The following is a 25,459-nucleotide window of genomic DNA, read 5'->3' on the forward strand; positions in this document are numbered from 1 at the left end:
GTACAACAAAGGTTATACAATGTCTTTATTGAGCATCTTTACAAATTATGCCTTGACAGCAAATTTCCGAAGAGGGTATAGGCGTTCCTTCCTCTGCTGTTTTTTGGTCTTCAGGCCTTCCTCGTGCTTATTAAGCCTGCGTCGCATGGCACGGGTTTTCTTGGGCCGAAGGTCCAGGGGCTTGTATTTCTTGCCCTATTTTTTGAGAAAGTAAGACATGACCCTGAAGGCAACCACATATTATCAATGCATAAAATCTGGGAGAAAAGACTCTAAAAGTCAGGTGACCAGAAGTCATTGATTTTGGGTATTCCTGAAAGGGCTACCAACTTTCCAGGCCTACAAAATCTTGAAAGTCAGAACTAAGGGACCTTCAAGATCTAGTCCAAAATGAGTTTTGCAAATTAGAGCCAGGGAAAAGAATTTTACATGTTTAAGGTCAGTTAGTAGCAGAACCATGATTTGAACAAAAGCCTCATCATGCTAGCTTGAAAGAACTGTAGTCTTAGAAGTGGAAAGGACCTTACTCAACTAATATAAACCCTTCATTTGCCTGAGGCAGATATATGATTAAATGTAGGCTTTGAACTCAGGTCCTCTGACTCCAGAATCACTCTCTCCTCCTTAGTCTAACTGCTGTTTTGAAACTAAGAAATGGAGGGCCCAGAAGTGACACTGAGTCATCTAGCTAACTAGAGACTGAGGAAAGGTCTCCCAGTTTTTCCTCCCACCAGGGCTTCTGCCATGGGATTGTACAGGATTAAATAAATCCTTTTAGCACCAGGCCTCATTCCAGAAAGTTAATCAGACCACCTCAGCCGGAAGAGAGCTCTTTTCCTCAACTCCCACATTGTTCTTACCATTTACCTGACTGGGCTGGAACTTAATGGTATGACATAGCAGCCCCATGCTTCACTGTGCTCTATACCCACCATCCCATAAATGGAAAGCAATGTCCATAACAATTGGGGGTGGTACTGGGAGGGATGGGTAATACATTAGGTTTTGCACCAGACACAATAAGTTCAGTTCTGGATGCAGCATTTCAGGACATTAAAACTAAAGAAAATCCAAATGGGATTGATCAGTTTGATAAAGTGAGTCTACTTCATGCCAGCCAGATCTTACAATAGTTTTTTAAAAATGGAAATTTTTAGCCTGGAAGAACATAAACCGTCTCTCAAAAACAAAAGGCTATTGTAGAAAATTATAAATTTGTTTTACTTGATCCTAGGGAAAAAACCAAAACAAAACACTCTCCCCCCTTTGTGTTAAGGACACTACCATGCTTCTTTCTAAGCACTCAAGTTTATAGTCTGAAGAATAAACTAACTCTTCCCTCTCCTTTAATCCCATCCATCCTTAGTCAACCAGATAGTTGTCAAATGCCATTCATTTTAATTCTGTAAAATCTCTTGTGGCCATCTTTCCTATTTCCATCATACTACTTCAAATTCTTAACACCTTTCTTTGTTCCATTTTTCATGATGCTGCCAAAACCATTTCCCTAAGGCATGATGAGTGTCTTACCAAAACTCTTATTACTAGTGTATGACTTCCCCCTCATTTTCCTATTTGCTCACCTGAAAAAGTCTATTCCAACTATAATGCTATTGATCTTACAATCTGTTTCTGTATACCTAGAATGCCCAAGTTTAAATGTCACCCTGTCACCCCTCAAATCTGTTTCCACTTACCATTGTCTATATACAGTTTGCAGATGTAATTTAAACTATCAGACAGCAACTATACTGTTTTGTGGTTCAATTATTAGTAGTTTGCTCACAATAGGTGACTAATAAAAGTTATTCATTGTGGCCAGATATAAGGAAAAAAGTCTAGGATCACCTATTAAACATCATTTAAGTATGGGTTAAACTGGATGAATTGGACCACAGATTCCAGCCTTGGCTCAACAATACAAGGATAGGCTTGGAACTTAGTACTGGACACAGTCCATCCCATTTCTCTAAAGTTTTCTTATTGTCACTTAAAGGTTTTTTCCTTTGGTAACCAGCACCTAGAACCTATTAGTCTTAATTATCCTATCAGAAAACACACCTCCAATTTTATTAAGTTGGTACAAAATGAGGTTTCATATATACCCATATAAATTCTCATTTTTCTTTCTTTTCTTTTTTTTTTTTTTAGAACCACTAAAGTCTCTGGTTTCATTTAAAACACATTAGGCAAGGGCAAAAGAAATGCAAACTGTTCCTTCTGGAAAGCTGATTGAGTGAAAAAACAAACAAACCCAACACAGCTTTCATGCTTCCCAGTAGGAGAATTATATAGCAAGATCAAATTCACACTTTCTCTATAAGTCAGAGCAGTGCTGGGTGTGTGTCTTGCAGTTCAGTACAAGCCAATTTTAATCACAAGATTCTTCTCAGAGCTCAATTTACCTTATAGAATTTCCTGAGGTTCTCTTTCTGTGTCTGGTTGATGACAGTCAGGACTCGGGCAATAGATTTTCTGACAACTCGGCTGTTAATGAAAGAGATTTCAGCTTAGGAAGCAAGGAAAACAGAGCTATATAATTTAGACTATTAGCAATCTGACCTAAACCAAAACCTAGAATGCATAATCAACATGTGCTGGATGAATGTATTTTTATATAGAACATAAAACACTGCCTCAGAATATGGAATGGAGTTAGATCAAGGCAGAAATGGCTTTGTTCGAGGACATAGTTTATTAGTTGCTGAACACAGTCCCCTTTATCTTTCCACTGTAATTGGCTGTTTCTTAAATTTCCTATTTCATAGGCAGATTTCCTAAAATAGACATCAGATTTTGGAGAATAGAATCCTAAAGTCAGCCAAGTCTCCTTTATTTTAGAAGAAACTTAAGCCCCAATAAGTGACTTTCCCAAGGTGACAGAGTGATGAGTAGCAGAGCCACTCCAGTTTCCAGTTTCACTCCAATGGGTTCTAATCATGTGTTCTAATGACCCTTTCCAGAATATTTTCCAGGACAGGCCATAAGCTAAGGAATTTTCAAAGTTCATTTTGAAAACTACAACAGCAAATTACATAAATCACTTTCCATGTCAAGTTTCTTTAGGAAGTGAAGACACTCACATCTTAGACAATTTGGACGCAGCTCCTCCAGTGACTTTGGCCACTCTCAATTGGGAAAGTTCCACCTTTAAATCATCTAACTGTTTGAGAAGCTCCTCCTTCTTCTTCCCACGAAGATCCCTGGCCTTGATTTTTGCCTAATGTCAGAAGCAAGAGATTATGAATTTAAGCAAGTCAAAGGATTGGGCTGAGGGGTTGAAAAAGAGAAGGCTCCCAATTAGGGCTAAGTGATTACATTTACTGGGCAAAAGGTACTGTAGGAAAAAGGGGGCCCATTTCCTCCCCAGAAAACCAAACACTTGGTGAAAGTTTTTCCCACCAAACACTTGTAAAATAGGAAAACAGTTGGAATAATTCACTTTTCACCTCCCCCGCAATTTAAACTCTTTCCATTAAATAGATAAAACAAAGGTGTATTAAGTAGTTACATTAGTGCTGGAATCGTATTTTGAGCTAAGGTCTATCCCCAAGTTCACGGCTCCCTTAAAGAATACAAGCAGGGCTTCTCAGAAGAAGCAAAATAAGTTAACTTGCAAAAGGTTAAGTGCGGTATTAACCGGGTATGAAAGTGTTAATACCGAAATCCAACAGTACATCCATGAAAACGGATATAATCATAGGAATGTAATAAGCAACATGGTCCGCGGTAACAGACCCCTGAATGCCAATTCTGGCTTTGCCCCACTTGCTGAACTCCTGCACAAAGCCTTTAGGGCTTCCTAAGAGCCACCGTCAGCATATTCCCTCTGGCTGGCTTTCTCCCCATGCTGGCTAGATTGCGACATGCCAGAACTGGAAGGATCCTGAGAGTTTTGGTACAACTACCGGCCCCTCCGTTTTTCCGAGTAGGAATTCGAGGCCTACAAAGGGCCACTACGTGCCCCGGGCGGGAGGCGGCTCCCAGTCCCCGCGCTCCCTCTGCCTTCCCGCCACCCTCGCCAAGGCCGGTTTGGCAGACAGGCCAAGGAGCCCGGACGCCGAGCCGGAGACTCATCGGGCGTTCGCAACTCCCCGACCCGCGGCTCCGGAGTCTCCACCGCCCGCCATTGGAGTCCGGCCAAGAGGCTCCCAGGTGCCACGCGGGCCGTTGGACTCCGGAGTCCAAGGATGGCGGCGGATTCCCAGCGCAGAGCTTACCATGATCACGGATGCAACACACCGCCACCGGCTCCGAGGAGAAAGAGGAAAGAGGAGGGGCGGATCCTAAGAACTACTACCGGGTCACGGGCGCGACCAAATCAAAGGGGAAGAAGGTTGTTCTGGAAAATGGTACAGTCCGCCCACGGGGGTGAGAGAAAGAGGAGGAAGAAAGGCCTCAAGCCGGGAGGGCTGGCCTCACGGAGACACACCCACTCACAGTTCTAGTCCGGGCTACTCTAGAGCTTGCATTTTTTTTTCCCCTTCCCATTTTTCAAAATCCAGTTTCGATTTTTTCCTCCTGGAAGCCCTCCTTGATTCTTCCCCCATTGAATTTGAACAACCTGGATCTTCCCTTAGAACACAATATAAGGTCTCATTTTTTTTCTTCCTGTAAAATCAGTCAATCCCACCTTTTCTATATGCTTTACATTCTTGACGTGTATTATTGATTTATTTGTTCTGTGGACACACAGGATTATTTATCTCCAGCCTCCCTGCCTTTGCCCTTGTGGTACCAATTCCTGGAATTCATTTCCTCCTAAACTCTTCCCCCAATTCCGTTTCAGAATCCCTTGTTTCCTTCAAATCTCAACTCAAGCCTACCTTTGACAAGAAATGATTCCTGACCTCACCAATTTCTAATGCATTCTCACCTATAATGACCTTGTATTTATTTTGTATTTAAATACATTTGTATATATGCACATATATATACACATATATATATATATGTTTATATATATATATATATATATATGTATATATATATATATATGTATGTATATAAACTTACATATGTACATGCTGTCTCCCTCATTAGAATGTAGCTCTTTGAAGATAGGGGCTGTTTCATTTTTGTCTGTATTTCCAGAGCTTAGCACAGTACCTGAAACATAATAGGTACTTAATAAATGCTTGCTGATTGATTCATTCTGGGGGACAATTATACATTGTCTGCCTCACTACTAAGACTCACAAGAAATAAAAGCACAATAGCATCAAGTTTAAAACTGGAAGGAATTTGAGGAATTGTCTAATCATCTTTTGACAAAAATTGAAGCTCAAGGAAGTTAAAGGGCCAAGATCACAGAAATGACAAGTAGGAAAACCAGGATTCCAGAATTTGAACTCCATAATATATGTTAAATTAAGGAATATTAAAATACAAAATGTTAAGATACAGAATACAAGGAAAGGCTCATAAAGCAGAGATGCTAGAACATAGAATGTTAGGGCTGGAAAGACCTTTAAGATGTATCCCCTTAATTTGAAGAGGTTCAGAATGCTGGGGTTTGGATAAGGATAATAGCTGAATTTGAAACAGAATTTTTTGAAATCCATCTCCCAAAGCTTCAAGCTAGCAGAAGAGCTGAGATAAAATCCAAGCCTTCTGACTCTCAGTTCAATGTTCCATTCATTCAATTTATAGTGCCTCCTTGTAAAATATAAACTATAATGCAGAAATCATAATGTGCACACTTATAAGCTATTATATATGAATTCTTGGTAACAATATTTCCCATAACTAGACTTATGTTAGTAGTAGATCTGGGATCTGGATCAGAGTTCAAGAAACTGCAATGGTATTGGTTTTAGTTTTCCTTCCTAAACTATTTAGTGATGTGGGAGAGATAAGATAGGTTAACATCTCCCTATGTCTGGAACTCAAATTGGAATATTGGCATCACTTCTCTGAGCCTAAGAATGAAGGAATTTGATATAAACTGTCTGTATTCCTTACTAGAACTGATTGCTGGATACTACTTCATTCCTTAGAACTGTTTAGTTATATCTAGCTCACACATAGAACCTGACAGGAATTAACATCTCTAATATATAGTTACCCACTGATGCTAAGCAACAGAGGCAGGGGCAGGGGCTGTTTCTGTATCTGGTACAGTATCCAGCAGGCTGTGGGCGATTCACAAACGTCAAGTGATAATAATAACTGCTCCTTCTCCCACTGAGGATGTCAGTCCCTATCCCCTGATGATGTAATACAGCTTTTAGGGGAGACAGCAATAATTTTAAGGTCCCCTGACCTTAGGGGGCTTCTGTTCTAATAATCTGTCAGTAATTCTAAATCTTCTGGCTTTGGAATCTATGCTCCTGAGGCCCTCTGATCTAAGAATGCTATTGTTCTGTCAATGATTATAAAATCCTCTGGCCTAAGAATATAATATTTCTTCCCTCAGACTTTAGGGAAACAATATTATTGATCCTGTCTGTCAATGATTTCAAGTCTTTTAGCCTTAGAATAGTTCTACAACCATTACTGCCCTTGGTCAGTGATAACCAAATTCTTGAGACCACTCCTCGTTCTACCTCTGGGACATATCAATAACTTGGAGCACTAGCTGTGTCTCCTTGCTTCCGTTTCTTAGCTACATCCTCTGGACTTTAGTCCAGTTCAAGTGGTGTTACAATTACAATAAACTTTGCCCCTTGCCTTGGATATGGGTACAAGCCTACAAATTCTTTTGAGACACACATGATATGGGTCTGCGGAACCCCCAACCTTTTGGGGTCCCTTCCCAGCCTCAACTCTGAAGATACGAATCATTTTCCAAAAGTGCCTTTTGCAGTTGGGGAATGGAAAGTGAGCACAATCGTAATACATCTCTACAACATTTCTAAAATTCACAAGCTGCTTTTCTCCTAACGCTGTAACACAGGTAGGTCAAGACAGAGAATCTGCTACCAAAGCTTTCTTGGAGGAAAAGCCAGAAATTGGTGCCTTTGGGTCAGACCAAGTAAAGGTTGTTGAGTGTTCTCCTAGTTCTCTGGTGCCATTCCCTTTCTTGCATTAAAATTTCTGTGCCTCCCGTAAATGATCGTGACCTGAATTTCATTTTTGCCTTTTGCCAGATAAAGACCCCCCTCCCCCAGTAGGAAGTGGGAAACAGATTCTAAGCCGGATCTAACTTCTCTAAGTCAGGAGAGCACTGGACTGGGAGTATGAGGACCGGGTTTCCATTCCCAGCTTTTCCAGTTACTAGATGAGTGACTTTTGGCAAATCATTACTATTCCCTGGCCTTAGTGTCTTTGTCCTCATTAAGGAGGATTTTGACTAATCTCTAAGATCCCATCCAGTTCTAAATCCTGTGAGGCCCTAAGCAGGCCACTTCCCTTTGGGAGTGTCTGCCTTTCCGTAAAATCCATTCAATAAACGTTTATTGCACAGCTACTGTATGTACTGGGAAGTTAAAGACGAGTGCCAGTCCGGGCCCTCACAGAGTTGCGATCTAAAGAAATATGTGTAAAGCACTTAGTCAGTCAGGAGCCTCATCACCCTGCAAAACTCCCGCCCGCAGCCTCCGTGCCTCTGAAAGCCTCTGCAGCGGAGAGCCGTCTGACAGGCCTTCACTTCCTAGATTTTCCTTTCCTCAAATCCCCCAGGCGGCAAGCCCCTTGAAGTGCCAGACGGTTTTGCCTTTTTATATTCCTAGCATTTTGTACAATTTAGTACATAATAGGTGCTTAATAAATGCTTAATGAATGACTGGCAGGCAGCTTTCCCCACTACTTCCTCCCTCTCTGGCTTCTTTGTTTTCCTGGCGCTTGGCAAGATGCCCGGCACGTAGTAACAACAGCCAGTTTGTTGACTGACAGACTCCCTCTGCCAGCTGGGAGGAATCACTCACGACTTCTCAGACTACCAGGTCTGGACGGGACCTCAAAGCTGCCCCGGACTCCCTTTCTGGAATGCTCATCTGGAGAAGAGAACTATCAGTCCTCACCCCTTCTTACTTCCCTGAGCTATTGGGGATGGGGAAAGCGCTTCCTAAGCCCTGAAGTACACATAGTAGGAGCATCAGTTTACAATGATCATTCAGCACCATCCCTTAACCCCCGCCCCACCGCCGCCGCTGCCGCCATGCGCGAGAAACAACCTGGGGCCAGCCTCGCCAGTGTAAAGCAGCCTCCTTGCCTCCCCAAATTCAACCCTGCCCGCCAGCCCCACCCCCCGGGCTGACCCCACATCCGGTTCCGGCTCTCGCCGGAAGCGGGCGTGCGTCCCGGCGCGGCGCGCGGCGCGGCGGAGTCGTCTCCCGGACCGTTGCCGGGGCCGTTGCCGGGCTCCGAGAGCCGTCCCTGCGGAGCTTTTTCGCTCCTTCTCTTCCATATCCCGGCGTTGAGCGGGAGGCCGAGGAGACGGTCGCTATGGCCCGGAACACGCAGTCCTCGCGCTTCCGCAAGGTGGACATCGACGAGTTCGACGAGAACAAATTCGTCGACGAGCAGGAGGAAGCGGCGGCGGCGGCGGCGGCGGAGCCGGGCCCGGACTCGGACCCGGACCCGGGGGAGGTGGACAGCCTTCTGCGGCAATATCCTTCCGCCACCCGCGCGGGCTCCGGGGAGGGAGAGGAGGAAGGGAGACTGTCAGGGGCCACCGGGGCGGAGAGAGGGGGAGCGGGACCCTGGAAGGTACTAAGTCCCCGTGTCTGAGTGTCTTTACTACCCGTCCCTAGAGCCGTTCACGGCTGCGCTCCGACCTCGGAGCCTTTCCCGGCCCAGCTCCGTCCCACGGGTTCTGAGATTCCCTTTTTCTTCCCCGTACTACTTTGCTGGATATTTAGTTTATCCCTTACATTGTAGAAGCAGTTAGAGGGAAGGTGGATCGAGGACCCCCCCACCCCCCAGCCCTTTCCCACACTTCCGCAGGTGGTACGCTTCCCCCCTCCCGTCCCCCCCCCACCCCCCCGTCTGGAGGTTCACCTCCTCCCCTGCGTTGTGTAAAGCGCCTGGGAGCCCGGGCAACTTGCCCCCGAGCTCTGGGACTCTGGCTTTCCCAAAGTCCCGATTCCCCGTTCCGCCGGCCGACGGAACTCAGGTGTGAGGAAGGAGGGATGGGCCAAGTTTGGAAAAATGTGGAGTGGTTGGTTTTTCCTGTTTAGAAATGGAAGAGGTGGGTGTCTTTAACCGTATCCGTACCCCACCCTACAGAACGGAGATGGGGGGGGGGGGAATGGGACAGGAAATTGGGCCCTTCTCAGCCTCGGTCGGGGAGTGCCCAAGGTGATCCAGTGCTGAGTAATAGATGGGGTCAGAGCAGTCCCGGATACAGATCTGCATTCATTAACCATGCTTCATACCCTCATGCTGTGACAGGGAGCGAGCCTTGTTAAAAATAGGTGTGCGGTGGGGGAGGGGAGGAGAGGGGAGGAAAGCAGTTTTTGAATAGAAGGCTTATGTGGATTTGAGATTTTACCTCTGCCTGGGAATAGAAAGAAAAGCTTCAAGAACTAGTGCTGTTAGTATCTTTTTGCTATTTTAACAGCCATCTTTTACTCTTTAGTATTCTGTGTTTGGCGTGTCCTTTTTCCATATTGTTTCCTTCTGAGGTTGGAAGCCGTTTTTAAAAGGAGGTAACTTCATAAAGGCCAAAAATAGGCTCCCTAAACTCTAGCTATAGAAATAAAGCCTTTATAAGCAGAATGGTTATTAAATTGTGCCCAGCTATTCATAAATCCAAAAAGGATACTAGTTATTTTAATAATATAGTCAGTTATGTCTATCTCATACATCCAGTAAAAAAAAAAAAAGTTTTGACACTTAAAATTTGCAGCCTCATTTACCTAAGGAATTGATTGACTCCATCACAGAAAATAAGAACTACTTTAGGAAGCAGTCTCAGATGGAGGAAATTTAAAAGCTTGGAGTGGCTCGCATTTTTCTGTTTCAGGTTTAGAACAATCCTATGAGGACAGTAGTGCAAATATTACCACTTTGATCTAACCTTATTTAAAAAAGTTTTTTTGGTCTGATGATATTTACTCCTAACATCTGACTTGGTAAAATTAAAAAAAAAAAAAGTATGGCTTGTAATTGGTATTCTTTTTATGTATATAGACAGGTCCTATGATTTCACTAGTACAGGGAATTCTCAAATTTATCTTCTCTGTAATTTAGTTTCTTAGCAAATTTCCAATAGCACTGGGAGGTCAATAGTCTTGTCCAGGGTCCTAGAGCCCTTATAAATCAGAGATCTTGGCTTCAAGGTCACTTTCCTATTTATTTGCTATGACATACTATTAAAATTCTGATAAGACTAGTGGAAAAAACTGCTTACTAGAAGTCGAAAGACCCGGGATTGAATTCCATTTCAGCTTCTGATTGTCTTTATGACCTTGGGCAGATCACTTGTCCCCTCTGGGTCTCAAATTTCTGTAAAATGTAACTAATACTATAGTGATTGGAATATAGTCTGCATTCTTCAAATGAGATGATAAAGTCATAGAAAATCATAGAATTAACATTTTTGTTGAGGGTTTCTTGGCAGAAATATTTGCCACTTCCTTCTCCAGCTCATTTGACAGATGAGGCAAACAGGATTACGTGACTTGTTCAATTTCACAAAGCTACTAAGTTTCCAAGGTTGGATTTAAACTCAGGAAGATGAGTCTGGCCTGATACTCTATTCACTGTGCCACTAAAGCTGCTCTGGTATTAATATTTACCTTATTTGAAATTAATCCTCAGAGTAAAAAGAATCCCTTCTACACTGTCCTTGACAAGTAGTCATTCATTCTGGCTTGAAGACCTTCATTGAGAAGAAAGTAATAGTTGAATGATTGCTTGCCTTTTTGTAACCCTCAGTACAGACCAGATAGTCAAATATTTCAGACTTATGCAAACACAGTATAGGTACAGTTATTCTTGTATTAAACCCTGATAAAAACTATTCATTGACAGAAATTATGTCAGCAGAGATACTCATTATAGGAGACATATAAATACATTCTGGAATGAATTTAGGAACAGGAAGGGTAAAATAATATGTCAGTAAGTACTTATACATCAGGTAATCTAGGGGGTTAGGAAGGTGTTTTAGTTAGAGAATTGGGGATAAAGGGACCTATTGCAGAACTCTTGCTTGGACTAGAGTGGAGTGGGTGGGAACTAATTTGAGTCAGGATGACCTGGGTTCAAGTCCTGCCTCTTCTCCATAGTGTTTATGACCCTGGGCAAATCATTTAACCACTTAGTCCCCCAGCCAGCTTTCTTAAGTCTATAACTTGTAGAACTGTCACTGGTCTACTTTGGAACAGGTTTCCGTTCTCACTGTTACTGTAACTCACCGATACGAATGAAATTAGAGGTCTACAGGTACAGATCAAAATAAAGATAAGAAAAGGATGAGCTTGAGAACCACTCAATGGGCTTCCAGCCGTACCTGACTCAGTCTGCTTTGGGGAAGGACCACAAGATCTCTGACAATGTACCCTTCCCCCTGCTCAAATCACCCCAAAGTTATAGATTAAAAGCTTGAATTTCAGGGCCAGTACAGTAATAATACAGTGATTTCAGAAATCTTTGTAGATTTCATTGTATTACAGATCCTAAGAAAATACATGTCTAGAGGAATCCATCTGTACTAGCCTTCTCATTTATAGACCCAGAAATGAAGTGGTATTCCCGCCTAGCACACTGTACATTGTGCCAATTCACAGCAGTGGGTGTGTTTGTTGTCAGAAGGGACATGCTCTATACCCGCCACCACCCCATTTTATAAATGAGGAAACTGAGACTCAAGAGTGCATAGAAGACTTGGCTAAGATCATCAAAGTAATAAAAGTAAAGCTTGTATTCCTTTCTTGCAGTGGTATGTGTTCTAACATTTTATGTTCACAACAGACATTCAGAAAAGTGAAATGATTGCCCAAGGTCACAGGGCTAATAAATAGCAGACATGGGATTCATATAAAAATCTTCTGACTCAATCTTTTCCCTTTCTTAAAATAAAAATACATAACACTTATATTGTCCTTTACTATCTCATTTGATTTCTATTTGATCTTTGTAAAACATCAGCTCTTGTACTAGAGATGAAGGGCTGAAATGGCAAATATACAATTAAATATCATGAGATTAAGATAAAAAGAGACCTTAAAACAGAATAGAATGTCAAAACAATGTAGACTATTAGACTTAGAAGTGACTTGGTTTTTTTTTTGGGGGGGGGGTTTAAGAAAGGTGTGGATATATTTTGCTTTGCTATGCCAGCCAGTGGGGAAAATATTGGATTTGGAGTCAAGAAAAGTTTAAATTAACTTTCCTGGCACTAGCTGAGGAATCATTTAACTTCTTTGAGCCTGTTTCATTTTCTGTAAAATGGGCATAATGTAGCATCTACTTCACAGGGTAAGTGCAAATGCCTTATCAATAGGTGTTACTGACAAGTGTTATACTACACAGCAGAAAAAACCCTGACAAAGTATGTGCCCTGAAAAAAAATGAATTTACCAGTTAAGAGACAAGATGGATGTATCATTTAAATTTGACTGTATAGTATTAATAACATGGTATTTTATCTGAAGTTTTTTAAGCCCTTTATTATTGTATTCATTACATAGTGTTGTATAGTATTTTTTTGCACCTCCTTTTTGTGTGCTTTATTATCACTTTGTAGAAGTCTTTAGAAAGCACTTTAGTGATGCTCTTAATTCATTCCTCACATTTTACAGATGAATGACTCTGAAATGGCATATAATTCCCCCAATGAAACAAAAGTGGTGACTGGACTGAAACCCAGGTGTTCTGACTTCTGACATTTTTCTTGGTAGACTGTAGTGCTATCTATTTAAACAGCTTTATGAATTGGGAAATATCTTTATCTGCCACGAGCTTTATTCAAGGGCTTTTAGGATATACCCTAACTAAAACTCATTCACAATAAAGTATAATTCAGTGGAAAGTTATTGGATATGGAAGTTATTGATATCAAATAATTTTTGATATTTTGGTAGAAGAGATAACAGGTAATAGAGATATTGGGTGGAGGTGAGTAAATGGAGGATTGTGGAGGAAAAATTTAGACACAAATGGTTTCATGTATTCGTAGCATATTAGAACTAGAATGTAACTCAGGTCCAACTTCCTCATCTTAGAGATGGGAGAAGAGATTCAGAGAAAAGTGAATTGACTCAAGTTCACAAGATGTATTACAATCTCATTTGGAAGAGATCATAACAGTTTAATTATTACCTCTACAATATGTACTTTGATTGAAAACTTCCCATGACACAAAACCTACTTGTTGAGGCAGGCCATCCCATTTCTGAACAATTTTCATTTTGAAGAAGTTTTTTCTTGTGTTAAATGAACCTGCCTCTGAAAATTCTATCCATTTTTTCTACTTGCAGAACAAGTCTAATCCTGTTCTTTTTCTGACTTGATGTCCAGTTTCACTATGCCATCCTGTTTCTTATTTGATGTCTGGTGATCTACTTAGAAGGTAGTCAAATGTTTGAGGGAGTATTTGATAGTCTTCAACAATAGGTTACTATATGAGAATTCAGGTGCTGCTTTATTAGATTTTGGAAAACTATTTTAATATACTTAACCCCAGAGTTCCTTAGTTTGAAGTTTCATTGGTTTTAGTCATGGAGGGACTTAATTGAGCAGAGGTTGTGATATATATATATATATATATAGTCTGTATTTAGATTTTTTTTTGAAGGCTCCATACCATGTTTTAAAAGAGGAAATTAAGACTAGCAGATGTAATGTAGCTAAAAATAAATGTCACCTTTGGGGATATAACCTAGATTTTTTTCCAGTGTTCCCTTGTTCTGAATACAGAATAATGTATGAGAATGAAATACTATAATTGAGGTGGGAAGAGGAAGGTTCTGATTTGCTATGAACTGTTCACTAGATTTAATTTTGAGATATTAATTAGTGCTTTGGGATTTCACTGGTAGACATTTGGAAGAAGACATTAATTAGTCTGTAGTTTAATTTTCATTTCTTTGAGAGTTTAATGACCATAAAAGACTCTTTGAATACAAGTAAAGCATTTATGCATACTTTGATGAGATTAAATTAGCTTCAATACATATTTGTAGGCTGGGGAGATCAAAGGTGAAACATGTTTTCTCTGAATAAGAAGTTCTCATTCTCAAAGCATTTAAAATTTACAAATCACTTTCCTCACAATAACACTTGGGAAGGGGGGACCATCAAATATTTATAGATGGTTTCCCACAAGAGGAAACAAATTCATAGAAGGCCTACTAGATCAAATCAAAAAAATATGGATGCTGGGAATTTCCAAGACAAACATGGAACAGCCTCTGCCCCTCAAGGTGAATCTGTTGGTGAATCAACTGCCAAACTTCAGGTGCCGGTAACAGTAGATAGGGCAGTTTGGCAGTTTATCACAGACTTAATGCTACCACTTGGGCCTTCACTGCCACCCATCAAAGCACAACATTGGTTATTTAAAAAAGCAAAACTTAGTGGATAGACTGCCCTTTTTGCTTACCCTTTTACATATATTGCTGGGGGGGGGGGTGAGGTGGGAGGGGAAAAGATGAAGATGATCTATTTGGCTTTTTCATCCTAAGAACTTTAATGAACGTTAAACACGTGCAGCAGGCTTAAATATTCTATCCCATCAGAGTGATCCTTGACTGGCAGTGATGCACAGGTGATATGCTCAGAGCATTTCATGCAGCTTTACGAAACTCCCCTGTCAATGCGAAGAATCAAGCAGTAAAGGTAAACAGGATAGTAGTTTTGGAAATGGGATATTGGGTACATATTTTCAGAGACTGGGCCTTGAAAATTGCCCCCCAGCCTCATGACATATACAACCTCAATAAAAAGTTATGTGAGTTTGCCCAGAGAATTTGAAAACAAGTTCTGCTTTATTAAAGATTTTTTTGGCCAGTTGTGAAATTTATTAAAAATAATAATAATGGAGTATCACAGAACAAGAAAATTGTAGAATATACACTGTTAGTACCGGAAAAGACTTTGTTGATTGTTGGAAGGGACATGTGGATATACAAAGATTATTAATCAGTGGCTTGAGAAATTTAAAAAAATCTCTATTTTTGTAACTATATGTGATTTCCTTTATTATCCTTTGTATTTCATTTAAAAAAAATTTTCGGACAAGGCCATAGACGATATATAACCAAAGGAGGCTGTGGTATAAAAAAAGATAGGGACTTAAAACAGAATTGTTGGTGCCAAGAAGCTCCTTAGAGTATAAAATGTTTGTGTTAGAGAGGACCTTGGAGTCAAGGTGTAGAATGTTGGCCCTGAGAAGGTCCTTAGGCCTCAGGATTTTAGCCTTGGGAGGGACCTGTGGTTGGATTTTGGCTAGGTCTTGAAAAGGAGCCTGGAAAAGTAGGATGTTGGCCTGAGGAGGTAGGATGCTGCTGCTGGAAGGACTTTGAAGAGGACGACATTAGAAAATGGGGAAGGGACCTATGAATATAGCTATCTCAGAAAATAAAGTCTAGCAGTGGTATGAAGGGAGAATTAGTTAGAACCAGAAGAAACCCTAAGAGATTAGATGCTCTCATTTATCAGGGAGAAAGCTTAAGGTCCTGAGAGAGAAAATGGCATGCCAGATGTCACACACTTGGTTAATGGTGAGACTAGATTCCAGGTCAGATTTCCTGGCTCCAGTGCTATTTCTTGTACACATGCAGATGATTTTATACATGATTAGTAGCATGGCGATTACAATCTTAATGAGCTAGACCAGGGGTTCTCAAACTATGACCTGTGGGCCAGATGTGGCCTGCTAAGGATGTTTATGCGGCCCGCTGGGTTATGGCAAATGGGCTGAGGAGTGGAGACAGAGTGTGAGTTTTTGTTTTTACTATAGTCCTGCTCTCCAACAGTCTGAGGGACAGTGAACTGGCCCCCTATTTAAAAAGTTTGAGGGCCACTGGTCTAGATAATACTTTTAATAGCTTGAAAAAATAGCTTTAGATACTGATTATTTGAAAAAAGCTTTTTGAGAGAGGTATAAAATGCAGTCTTACAATAGATAAAAATAAATTGGAATTTCATTATTATAATGAAATTTTCATTTTATTTTAAGTTAGCCACAGAATCACATATAAAACCATAGTGGTACAGAAAAGCCAGAAAAGAACCTTCTTTTGACTTCCAGTGAGACAGAAATAGAGTGTTGCTTCTCTGCCTTAGTTATTGTCAGATATCCGAGGTTATCTCTAGACTGTATAATGGTAAATGTTTGACTTTAAATAAGTTATAGCTCACTTTGCAATAATATTTTCTTTATTTGCAAAGCACTTTCTATTTATTAATTTGATTCTCACAATAGCTTTGTGGATAAGATAGGACAAAATTTATTTTCATTTTACAGATAAGGAAACTAAGGCAAAACCAAGGTCAAATAGTTTTTGTAAAATTTAGCCTTCAAGTTAGGGATTTAGATTTCAAATCCAGTGCTTATTCCTAGCACTACACAGCTTCTCATAATTAGAGAACATGTTGGGAGCATAAAAGTGATTGCTTTGTTACCAGTTTTATGGACAGACATTAGTTCTCAGCATTATCTTATAATCCTATAAGACAAAATGGAGCCAACCCAGTCCCTCAGAAGGATGGAACCTCTGCCAGCATCCCCCCTCTCTGTGTGGGCACCTTGTCTTGTCCAACACCTGCCCTAGAATGGCCCCTTGGATCTCACCACTCTCTCTTCTGTCTTTGCAGGAACGGGCCCAAGGAGTGGTACTGAAAGTGCTCACGAACTTTAAAAGCAGTGAGATAGAGCAGGCTGTACAATCATTAGACAGAAATGGCATTGACTTGTTAATGAAGTACATTTATAAAGGATTTGAAAAGCCCACAGAGAATAGCAGCGCTGTGTTACTTCAGTGGCATGAGAAGGTATGTGTTTTTTCCTTCGCAGGGATCTATTCACAAAGCAAGCACCCATGTGCACAGCCTGCTGTTGCCTTTCTATTTTAAAGTGTTTTGTAATCACTTTAGTATTTCATACATAAATGCCTCACTGGGGCAGATCACCTCTCTAAGCCATGGTAGATGATTTTTTTTAAAAGTTTTTGTGGCCAGCCTTCTAATGATGAATACATCTCATTTAGCAGGTGGATACCTGTATATATAGTTAATGTTCCTTAAGGATTTTCCAGCTTTATTAAGACCTGCCAGAAGTAGAATATAGTCTTTAAGAATGGAAGGCTTCAGGATGCAATTAAGAATCAGAAAGATGTTAGTGGTGATGGTATTATTACCAATTTATAGATGAAAAAAACTGAAGGTCAAGAGAAGAGAGATTGCCTAAGGACAAATACATAGGTCTTCATGAAGATAGGGAGTATATTCTGTTCCTTCAAATCTGTGGTGAAAAATTCCTAGGACCATCTTTTTTTGAGGTGACGTCTCTCCCCTTAAGTTTAGTCATATTCATTAATAATGTTAGAATATAATAGATGCTGCAGACATATATACTAATAAATGGTTATTGAAAGTCATGTTTCTGTAGTACTTGATGGTTTACAAGGTGCTTTCCTATTGTATGATTCATACAGCATCCCTCAGAGAGGCAAGTGAAGTATCTTGAAGCCTAAAAGGTTAATCACATTAGGAAACTATGTATTCTTTGGTATTTAGTGCTAGGAATTGTGTATCCTAGCTAAGCAATTGGCAGGCTTCACCCATGGAGACTTGTGCACTGATGGATGGGATCAGGCTATTTTTGTTTGTTTTTTAGCTAAACAGGGGTCCTTTCTGATCTGTTGAGAGAAGAATCAAGTGTGGAATTTCAGTACCTGCAGTGGCAAAACTTGTAGGGAATTTCTTTTTTTCAGAGCTGAGTAGCTATGTAGCAAGTATTCTTTGGTTTATCTAAAGAGATTGTCATTGTGACAATTTTGTTTTTGGTTTTTTTGTTTGTTTGTTTTTTGGCTATAAATTTTTATTTTATTGATCATAGCAAATAACATTCATTTTAAAAATAATATTCAAGCTCAAATGAAGGTGCTTGGTATACATAATATTTATAGATCATTTATACCATCTTCTTAGCCCCTGAACCCACAGGTTGGAAGTTAATGACCTAGATGATAGTAGAAAAGTTTGTGATGGTTTTTAGATTCTATTTTAGAATTTCCATATTCTGTGTCATGTAGTAGTCTTTTTGTGCTCTGGTTCCCTAAATGGTATAACATATAAATTTAGACTGACACATTTATTTGTCACTCATTGTGACATAAGTATTTGGTTTTAAAATGGCAAGTAAATAGTGATTTGTTGAACATTATTTTTAATGGAACTTGCTGTTCAGTTTTTTTTTTTTTAATTAAAGCTTTTTATTAAAACATATGCATGGATAGTTTTTTTCTTTTTTATTAATTTTATAATTATAATTTTTTTTGGCAGTACATATGCATGGGTAATTTTTTTTTTTTTTTTTACAACATTATCCCTTGTATTCACTTTTCCAAATTTTCCCCTCCCTCCTTCTACTCCCTCCCCTAGATGACAGGCAATTCCATACATAATAAATGTGTTACAATATATCCTAGATACAATATATGTGTGTAAAACCAAATTTCTTGTTGCATGGTAAGAATTGGATTTCAAAGGTATAAGTAACCTGAGTAGAAAGACAATAAATAGTGCAAACATTTTATACTCATTTCCCAGTGTTCCTTTTCTGGGTATAGCTGTTTCTGTCCATCATTGATCAACTGGAACTGAATTGGATCTTCTCTATGTTGAAGATATCCACTTCGATTAGAATATATTTTCATACAATATCTTTGTTGAAGTGTATAGTGATCTCCTGGTTCTGCTCATTTCACTCAGCATCAGTTCATGTAGGTCTCTGCAGGCCTCTCTGTATTCCTCCTGCTGGTCATTTCTTACAGAACAATAATATTCCATAACATTCATATACCATAATTTACCCAACCATTCTCCAATTGATGAGTATTCATTCATTTTCCAGGTTCTAGCCACTACAAAAAGGGCTGCCACAAACATTTTGGCACATACAGGTCCCTTTCCCTTCTTGAGTATTTCTTTGGGATATAAGTCCAGTAGTAGCACTGCTGGATCAAAGGATATGCACAGTTTGATAACTTTTTGGGTATAGTCCCTAATTGCTCTCCAGAATGGCTGGATTCTTTCACAATTCCACCAACAATGTATCAGTGTCCCAGTTTTCCCACAATGGATAGTTTTTCTTTTTTTTTAATTTAGAATTTTTTTTCCCCACAGTATATATGCATGAGTAATGTTTTTTTTTTTTTTTAATAATATTATCCCTTGTATTCATTTTTCCAAATTATCCCCCCCTCCCTCCACACCCTCCCCCTGATGACAGGCAGTCTCATACATTTTACATATGTTACAATATAACCCAGATACAATATATGTGTGTAAATATCATTTTCTTGTTGCACATTAAGTATTAGATTCCGAAGGTATAAGTAACCTGGGTAGATAGACAGTAGTGCTAACAATTTACATTCACTTCCCAGTGTTCCTTCTCTGGGTGTAGTTATTTCTGTCCATCATTGATCAACTGGAAGTGAGTTGGATCTTCTTTATGTTGAAGATATCCACTTCAATGGATAGCTTTTCAACATTGACCCTTGCAAAACCTTGTGTTCCAAATTTTCCCCTCCTTCCTCCCACCTTCACTTAGATGGCAGGTAATCCAATATATATTAAACATGTTAAAATATATGTTAAATCCAATATATGTATACATATTTATAGACTTAGCTTGCTGCACAAGAAAAAAATCAGATAAAGGGAAAAAATTAGAAAGCAATGCAGGCAAATTTAAAAAAAGAGTAAAAATGCTGTGCTGTGATCCCAGTGTGACTATTTTGAAGACAATTTCAAGAATTGTCATTCAAAGTCCACAGGTCATTCTGTTCTCCAAATTAAATCTGTATTTAATTCTTTACTTGTCTGAGATTACCCAAATATGTGAGATAGCGTTTTCTATAAAAGAAAAATTAGCACTAGCTATAATAATGTGATTCTTTACAATTTCTGTGTGACTCTTAGGGGTGGGGACATACTTTGGTAAGGCAGTTTTCAGCTTAATGTAAAGAACTGGGTAATTGAGGCATTTAGAAGTAGAATGGTTGGCATAGTGAACTAGAATGATCAATGGGCATGGAATCAAGGGACCTAGGATCTTCTGGTCTTTGCTCTTTATAATCTGTGTGATTGGAAGCAAGTCCCTGCACCTTTCTGGACTTTAATTCCTTCATTGGTAAAATGAAACTGTTGGATTAAATGATTTTTGAGCTCCCTTTTAGTTTTGACACTCTGAGTTTTCACTTGGTGGACAGTGAATTCACCTTCACTGAAAGTGTTCAGGTATAGAAACCTAATGACCAGTTGAGAATGCTCCAGAGAATTCATATATTGGCAGGGATTGTACTAGATTATTATATAAACAGTAGCAGCAACAATTTGTGAAGTTGCTTACTGTGTGTAGGACATTAGAAGGTACAGAAAATACGAAGTTTAAATAAGATATAATCCTGAACTGTTTAAAAGTCTAGTAGAATGAATCAAAATGGATACTAGTAATATGCAGTATTGTTTTAAGCACATGAAGAAGATGTATAAGAAAGTCCTTTTGCAATTCAAGGAGTATTATATTGAGGTGAAGGCATTTAGGATCATAGATTTTATTCTGAAAAATAAGTAGGAGTTTAACAAGTGTGAAGGAGAAGGTGAAAACAATCCCTAAAGGTACATGACAGGTGTGGAAAGCAGATCACAGGCCATGTTTGAGGAACAGTTCAATTTGGCTGGAGTACAAACGGCATAGAACAGGGCAGTATCAGAAGGCTGGAAATGTAGGGTGTTCCCAGATTATGGAAAGCAGAGGGAATTAATTTTACTTGGTAAATTTTTGAGCAGGGAAATGGTATTATTAGATTATGCCTAAGATTATCTTTGCAACCATATGGAAAATGGTTTAGAGAGAAGGATATAGAGGGAAAACACTTTTTAAAGATTCTATTGCAGTAGTATAGGTAAGTGGTAATAAGGGCCTGAATTAGGTGGGGACAGATATTGAGAGTTTTGGAGTTGGAATCATTAGGATCTAATAGTAATTGAAAGGTGATAGGACATCCAGAGTTATGTGCATAGAAAACAAGGTGGAGATTTAGGTGGTTAGGGATTAAAGATAATTTATATCTATGTGGGATAGAGTTCATTTGGGATAATTCATAGGGCATGTAAGTGGAGATATCTTAGAAGTGATTAAAAGTGCTTGTATGGATCTTGGGACTTCAGATTTGGGAATCTTGCATTGATATAGTCAGAGTAACTAGAGGAGAGAGCCAGTGATAGTAATATAGGAAGAGGCAACAAAGCCAGTGAAACAGTTCAGGATCAGGAAAATCCCAAGGAGATGAGGGAGAGGAGAGAGGGATGGGGAAGGGGGGAAGGATAAAGAGAGATATAGGATGTGGGGTGTGGACACAGACTCTAAAGCAAGTTAAGAGAAACATATCTAATATGAAAAGTGTCCCCAAAGTGTAAGGTGAAAGATATGGGTAAAAAGAGGCCACTGGATTTGGTGATAAGGAAATCATTGGTTCCAGTGGAATGATGGGGTTGAAGAAAGTAGTGAGAGACACTTTTGCATGGAGTTTATTTGTAAAAATACTCCTTAGTGTCCAGTTTTATTCCTGTTGTACTCTCTTTGGAATAGGCAATAATCCTTTTTGTTACTTAATAATGTGACACAACTCCTTGTCTTGACATTTTTTTCCATGAAAGCATTCCTAGGGGGCACAGCCATACAGAAGCTGTCATGTTGGCATTATAAATGTGTTCAGTGGTTCACTTGCCCTGGCTGACCTCAGAAACATAGCTTTGATGAGTTATCACTTATCTGTTCTTTCTGGTGCTTTGGCCTATCAAGTCTTAGTGGAATTTGATTATATAATGGTGTTGGTGGAGGCAGTACTGTGCAAAGTTTGCCTGAAGAATGATTTTCACCCTTGTAAAGGACCAATGCAAATTTATTTTACCTAGAATAATGCCTCTACCATAGAAGTGTAAAAATGTTTTCACGTGGCTGCCCACATAAGAATCTGCTCACCTCATAAATGGGACTGGCTGATAGAGAAGTATTTCTGCTCAGTATTTTCTGTATCATAATAGGGAAGTTGTTATACATAAGTAGCTTCCTCTGCTCCCCTATTCTTCCCCCCCCCTCCCCTAACTACTGCAGAGAATCAATATGGTGTCTTGAGGAAAATCCCCTGGAGGATGTCAGTAAATGAATTCTTGCTACTCTGGAATGTTATAGTAGCCTCTGCAGTCAATCTTTCAAGATAGAATACTCTGATCATAACACTCTTGCTCAGAATTCTTCAATGGCTCTCTCTTGCCTATAATCCATACTCTTTAAACCTACCTTTGAGAGTATGTCCAAACCTTCTATATTCGAGCTAGACTAGATTACTCCTGGATATGCCTTAGATTTCCTAATCTTGGTGCTTTCAGGTTATTGTCTTTACCCTGTCACTGCTGTCCCAGAATGTTATTAAATACTGCCCTTTCCTTACTCATGGAAAAGACAACAAATATGATACCCACTATACATATAAAGTCACATAAAGCATTAGTCCTATTTGGGGGGAAAAGAGTCAAGAAAAATTTTTAAAGACAGGTCAAGCCACTTTATATCGGAAAGGACCCCACCCTTCCCCACACCTATTGCCACTTTATCTTATGGACTTTATATCCTTATCACTCCTTTTTTATCTTTTTACTCATAATCTCTTACTAGACAAAGCTCTATAAGAGCAAGGACTATGTTCTGACTAAATGTAGTGGCATCTGTCAGTGCCAGTACAGGGTATAGTGATTAATATTTACTGAGTTTAAGTATTTTGCACAGCTCTTAAGGCTGACTGAGGTGCTCAGCTACATTGGCAGAGGAACTTCCTTACCAGGGGGTTTGATCCAAAAAAAAAAAAAAAATTCTGGAAATAGAATCTGAGAGTTGGGAGCTCCAAAACCATTTTTGTTACATAAATTCCTTAAGAACTCTCAATCATAGAACCTCAGAGCTGGAAGGATGGGCATGATCTAGATCCCAGCTTCTCAAACTATTCTTTGTGACTCTATACTAACTGAATGTGGGGGTTGTGGAGTTATTAGTAATTGTAGAAGATTAGTATTAGTTTGACTTGTATATTTTATTTACCTATAAACCCTGAAGTCACAGAAAAGTTTCATGATCAAAAAGGCAAGTGGAAGAAGTTTTAAGAAATGTTGATATAGATCAGGAATTGGGAATATTTGACTTGTGGGGTGTAAAATCATTTTCTAAGGCAACCACAAGTGGTGATGAGCTGAAAGTTGGTACAATAATCTCCCACTGCTTGAGTTGTAAAAGCTGATAATTTTGAATGGCCCACAAATGAGCTTATAAATATCCAAATGGCCATTGGTAGAAAAAAGGTTCCCCATCCCTGAACTAAATAATAAACAGTGACATGAGTAGGATGTTCCTTTGCCTCATTCCTGACATGTGGTCATTCAAATTCTTGTTTGAAAACCTTGTACAATAGGGAATATATTTTGGAATGCAGCCTTTTTTTTTTTTTTTTTTTTTTTGTTAATTGGTGCTTAATAATAAAGATTAACACATATGCAGTTGAATGTAGTGGGAAGAATATTGTAAATATACTCAGGAAAACGGGTTGAGTCCCAGCACTGATAGTGGTTATATGAATTGTGCTTCTCTAAAAAGTAGAATTAAGATTTGCACTCCTTGCCTCATGAGACTTTATTTTGAAAAAAGTACTTTGTAAACCTTGAAGTGCTGTAGAAATGTGTAATGTTCACTAATTGGGTAGGGTAAGATGGTGGTATTTGTGGCTAAATGATCTAACCTATATTATTGATCTCCTTTTCTCACTCCAATAGGCATTAGCAGTAGGTGGTCTAGGTTCCATAATAAGAGTTCTCACAGCAAGAAAAACTGTTTAAAAAAAAAAAAAAAGACTTTTAACTTGCACTGAGAAGACCAGAAGAGTTTGGGGGACCCAGAACAAAGAAGAAGGAATAATGGAGATGACACTGGCCCATCATCCCCAGAACTACAGTGAATATTTCAGACCATTCATTTGTTGAAAATGCTTTTTATTTTTGAGGTGGAGGGGGGGGGATTCAATGTTCTGCTGCTGCCTTTTCTGAATCCTGCACATGAGCTGACATTCTCCTTCACCTAGGAGTAACAGAATTGCCACCACTGAAATTGGATATTGGAGAGAGGCGGTTTCATTCTGCTGGTGGGTGCTCCTGGGTACTGCTGATATAGAATGTTGGATGCCTTTGGCAGGTGTAGAATTTTTGCTGCTTGGAAAGGGAGTGCTTGTTTGGTGTTATATTTTCAAAGAATCTGAGGGTTTGTACAGAAATAGTCTTCCTTAGAGGAGGGAGGCAGACTCTGGGGCTGATTTTTATTGTAAAGTGCCTGCTGGATCAATAAAGCTCTTCACTCATTAGTATATTAATTTTTGGTGTGTTTCATCTAGTAAAACAGAAGAATGATGTTAAATGGGCAGAGGTTCTGAGTTGTTCAGGGAGACTGACCAAGAACAGAGAACTGCTTCTCTTGGCTTTTGAGCCATGTGCAACTCTTGGGTCTACAATACAGCTCAGGCCATTAGCTCTGCATCACACCCAGCTGATGGATCACAAGAAGGCAAAATGATGTTTGGTGTTTAAATATTTATTGTTTCATACAACTTCAAGTTTACCTTGTCTGTACATCTTGGATCTTAAGTTAATAAAGTACCAACCACATTTAATACTTTGTCCATATTTTAAAAGTGTTTTTGTATGGCTTTTCTCAGAGGGATGTTTTAAAAGGGCAAAAAGTAATGCCACTGAACACAGATTCGTGAATAGGAGAAACGTCAGTGTAAAATGAAATTTCCCAAACATAGAGAATATTTTACTAAAAACAGGTTTTCCTTTTGCTTAAAAACAACTATGAGAAATGGGTGGAGGCCAGTAAGAAAATTTAACTCAGAGGGTGCCATTATTCATATTAAATAAAAAAGTAAACTTGGATCTGCGTTACTGTGAACTCAATTTTCTTTAATAAGCAACTATTGCTATTTTGTGAATTTTTAATTACCTTTTTGTACAGTATTATACACAAAACCAAATTCTCTTTAACCCAAAGGAAATGTAGATATCTTTATTTTGTAGACAGTTAAATCAAGGTGACAACTGATTTGAATCTATCCTCAGTTGTGCCAAAATGGCTTGTTGAAAATATCTATTTACAGGAGCAGCTAGGTGGCGCAGTGGATAGAGCACCAGCACTTAATTCAGGAGGACCCAAGTTCACATCTGGTCTCAGACACTTAACATTTCCTAGCTGTGTGACCCTGGGCAAGTCACTTAACCCCAGCCTCAAAAAAAAAAA

The 25,459-nt window shown here is 39.3% G+C and overlaps 2 protein-coding genes across 2 annotated transcripts; one reads left to right on the forward strand and one right to left on the reverse strand.

Moving 5' to 3' along the window:
* Window positions 1-7: 7 nt before the first annotated feature.
* On the reverse strand, window positions 8-4,356 carry RPL35 (ribosomal protein L35). Its single transcript, XM_074293068.1, has 4 exons — window positions 4,221-4,356; window positions 3,084-3,220; window positions 2,406-2,487; window positions 8-195 (listed from the first exon to the last, which is right to left on the reverse strand). Exons 1-4 carry the CDS (start codon window positions 4,221-4,223, stop codon window positions 46-48), a joined length of 372 nt encoding a protein of 123 aa, XP_074149169.1. The 5' UTR covers window positions 4,224-4,356; the 3' UTR covers window positions 8-45.
* Window positions 4,357-8,210: 3,854 nt separating this feature from the next.
* Window positions 8,211-24,833, forward strand: ARPC5L (actin related protein 2/3 complex subunit 5 like). Its single transcript, XM_074293077.1, has 4 exons — window positions 8,211-8,552; window positions 14,658-14,730; window positions 16,711-16,887; window positions 23,947-24,833. Exons 1-4 carry the CDS (start codon window positions 8,389-8,391, stop codon window positions 24,007-24,009), a joined length of 477 nt encoding a protein of 158 aa, XP_074149178.1. The 5' UTR covers window positions 8,211-8,388; the 3' UTR covers window positions 24,010-24,833.
* Window positions 24,834-25,459: the final 626 nt, after the last annotated feature.

The sequence above is a fragment of the Sminthopsis crassicaudata genome, chromosome 2 (genome assembly GCF_048593235.1).
Source record: "Sminthopsis crassicaudata isolate SCR6 chromosome 2, ASM4859323v1, whole genome shotgun sequence".
NCBI classification, from domain to species: Eukaryota; Metazoa; Chordata; class Mammalia; order Dasyuromorphia; family Dasyuridae; genus Sminthopsis; species Sminthopsis crassicaudata.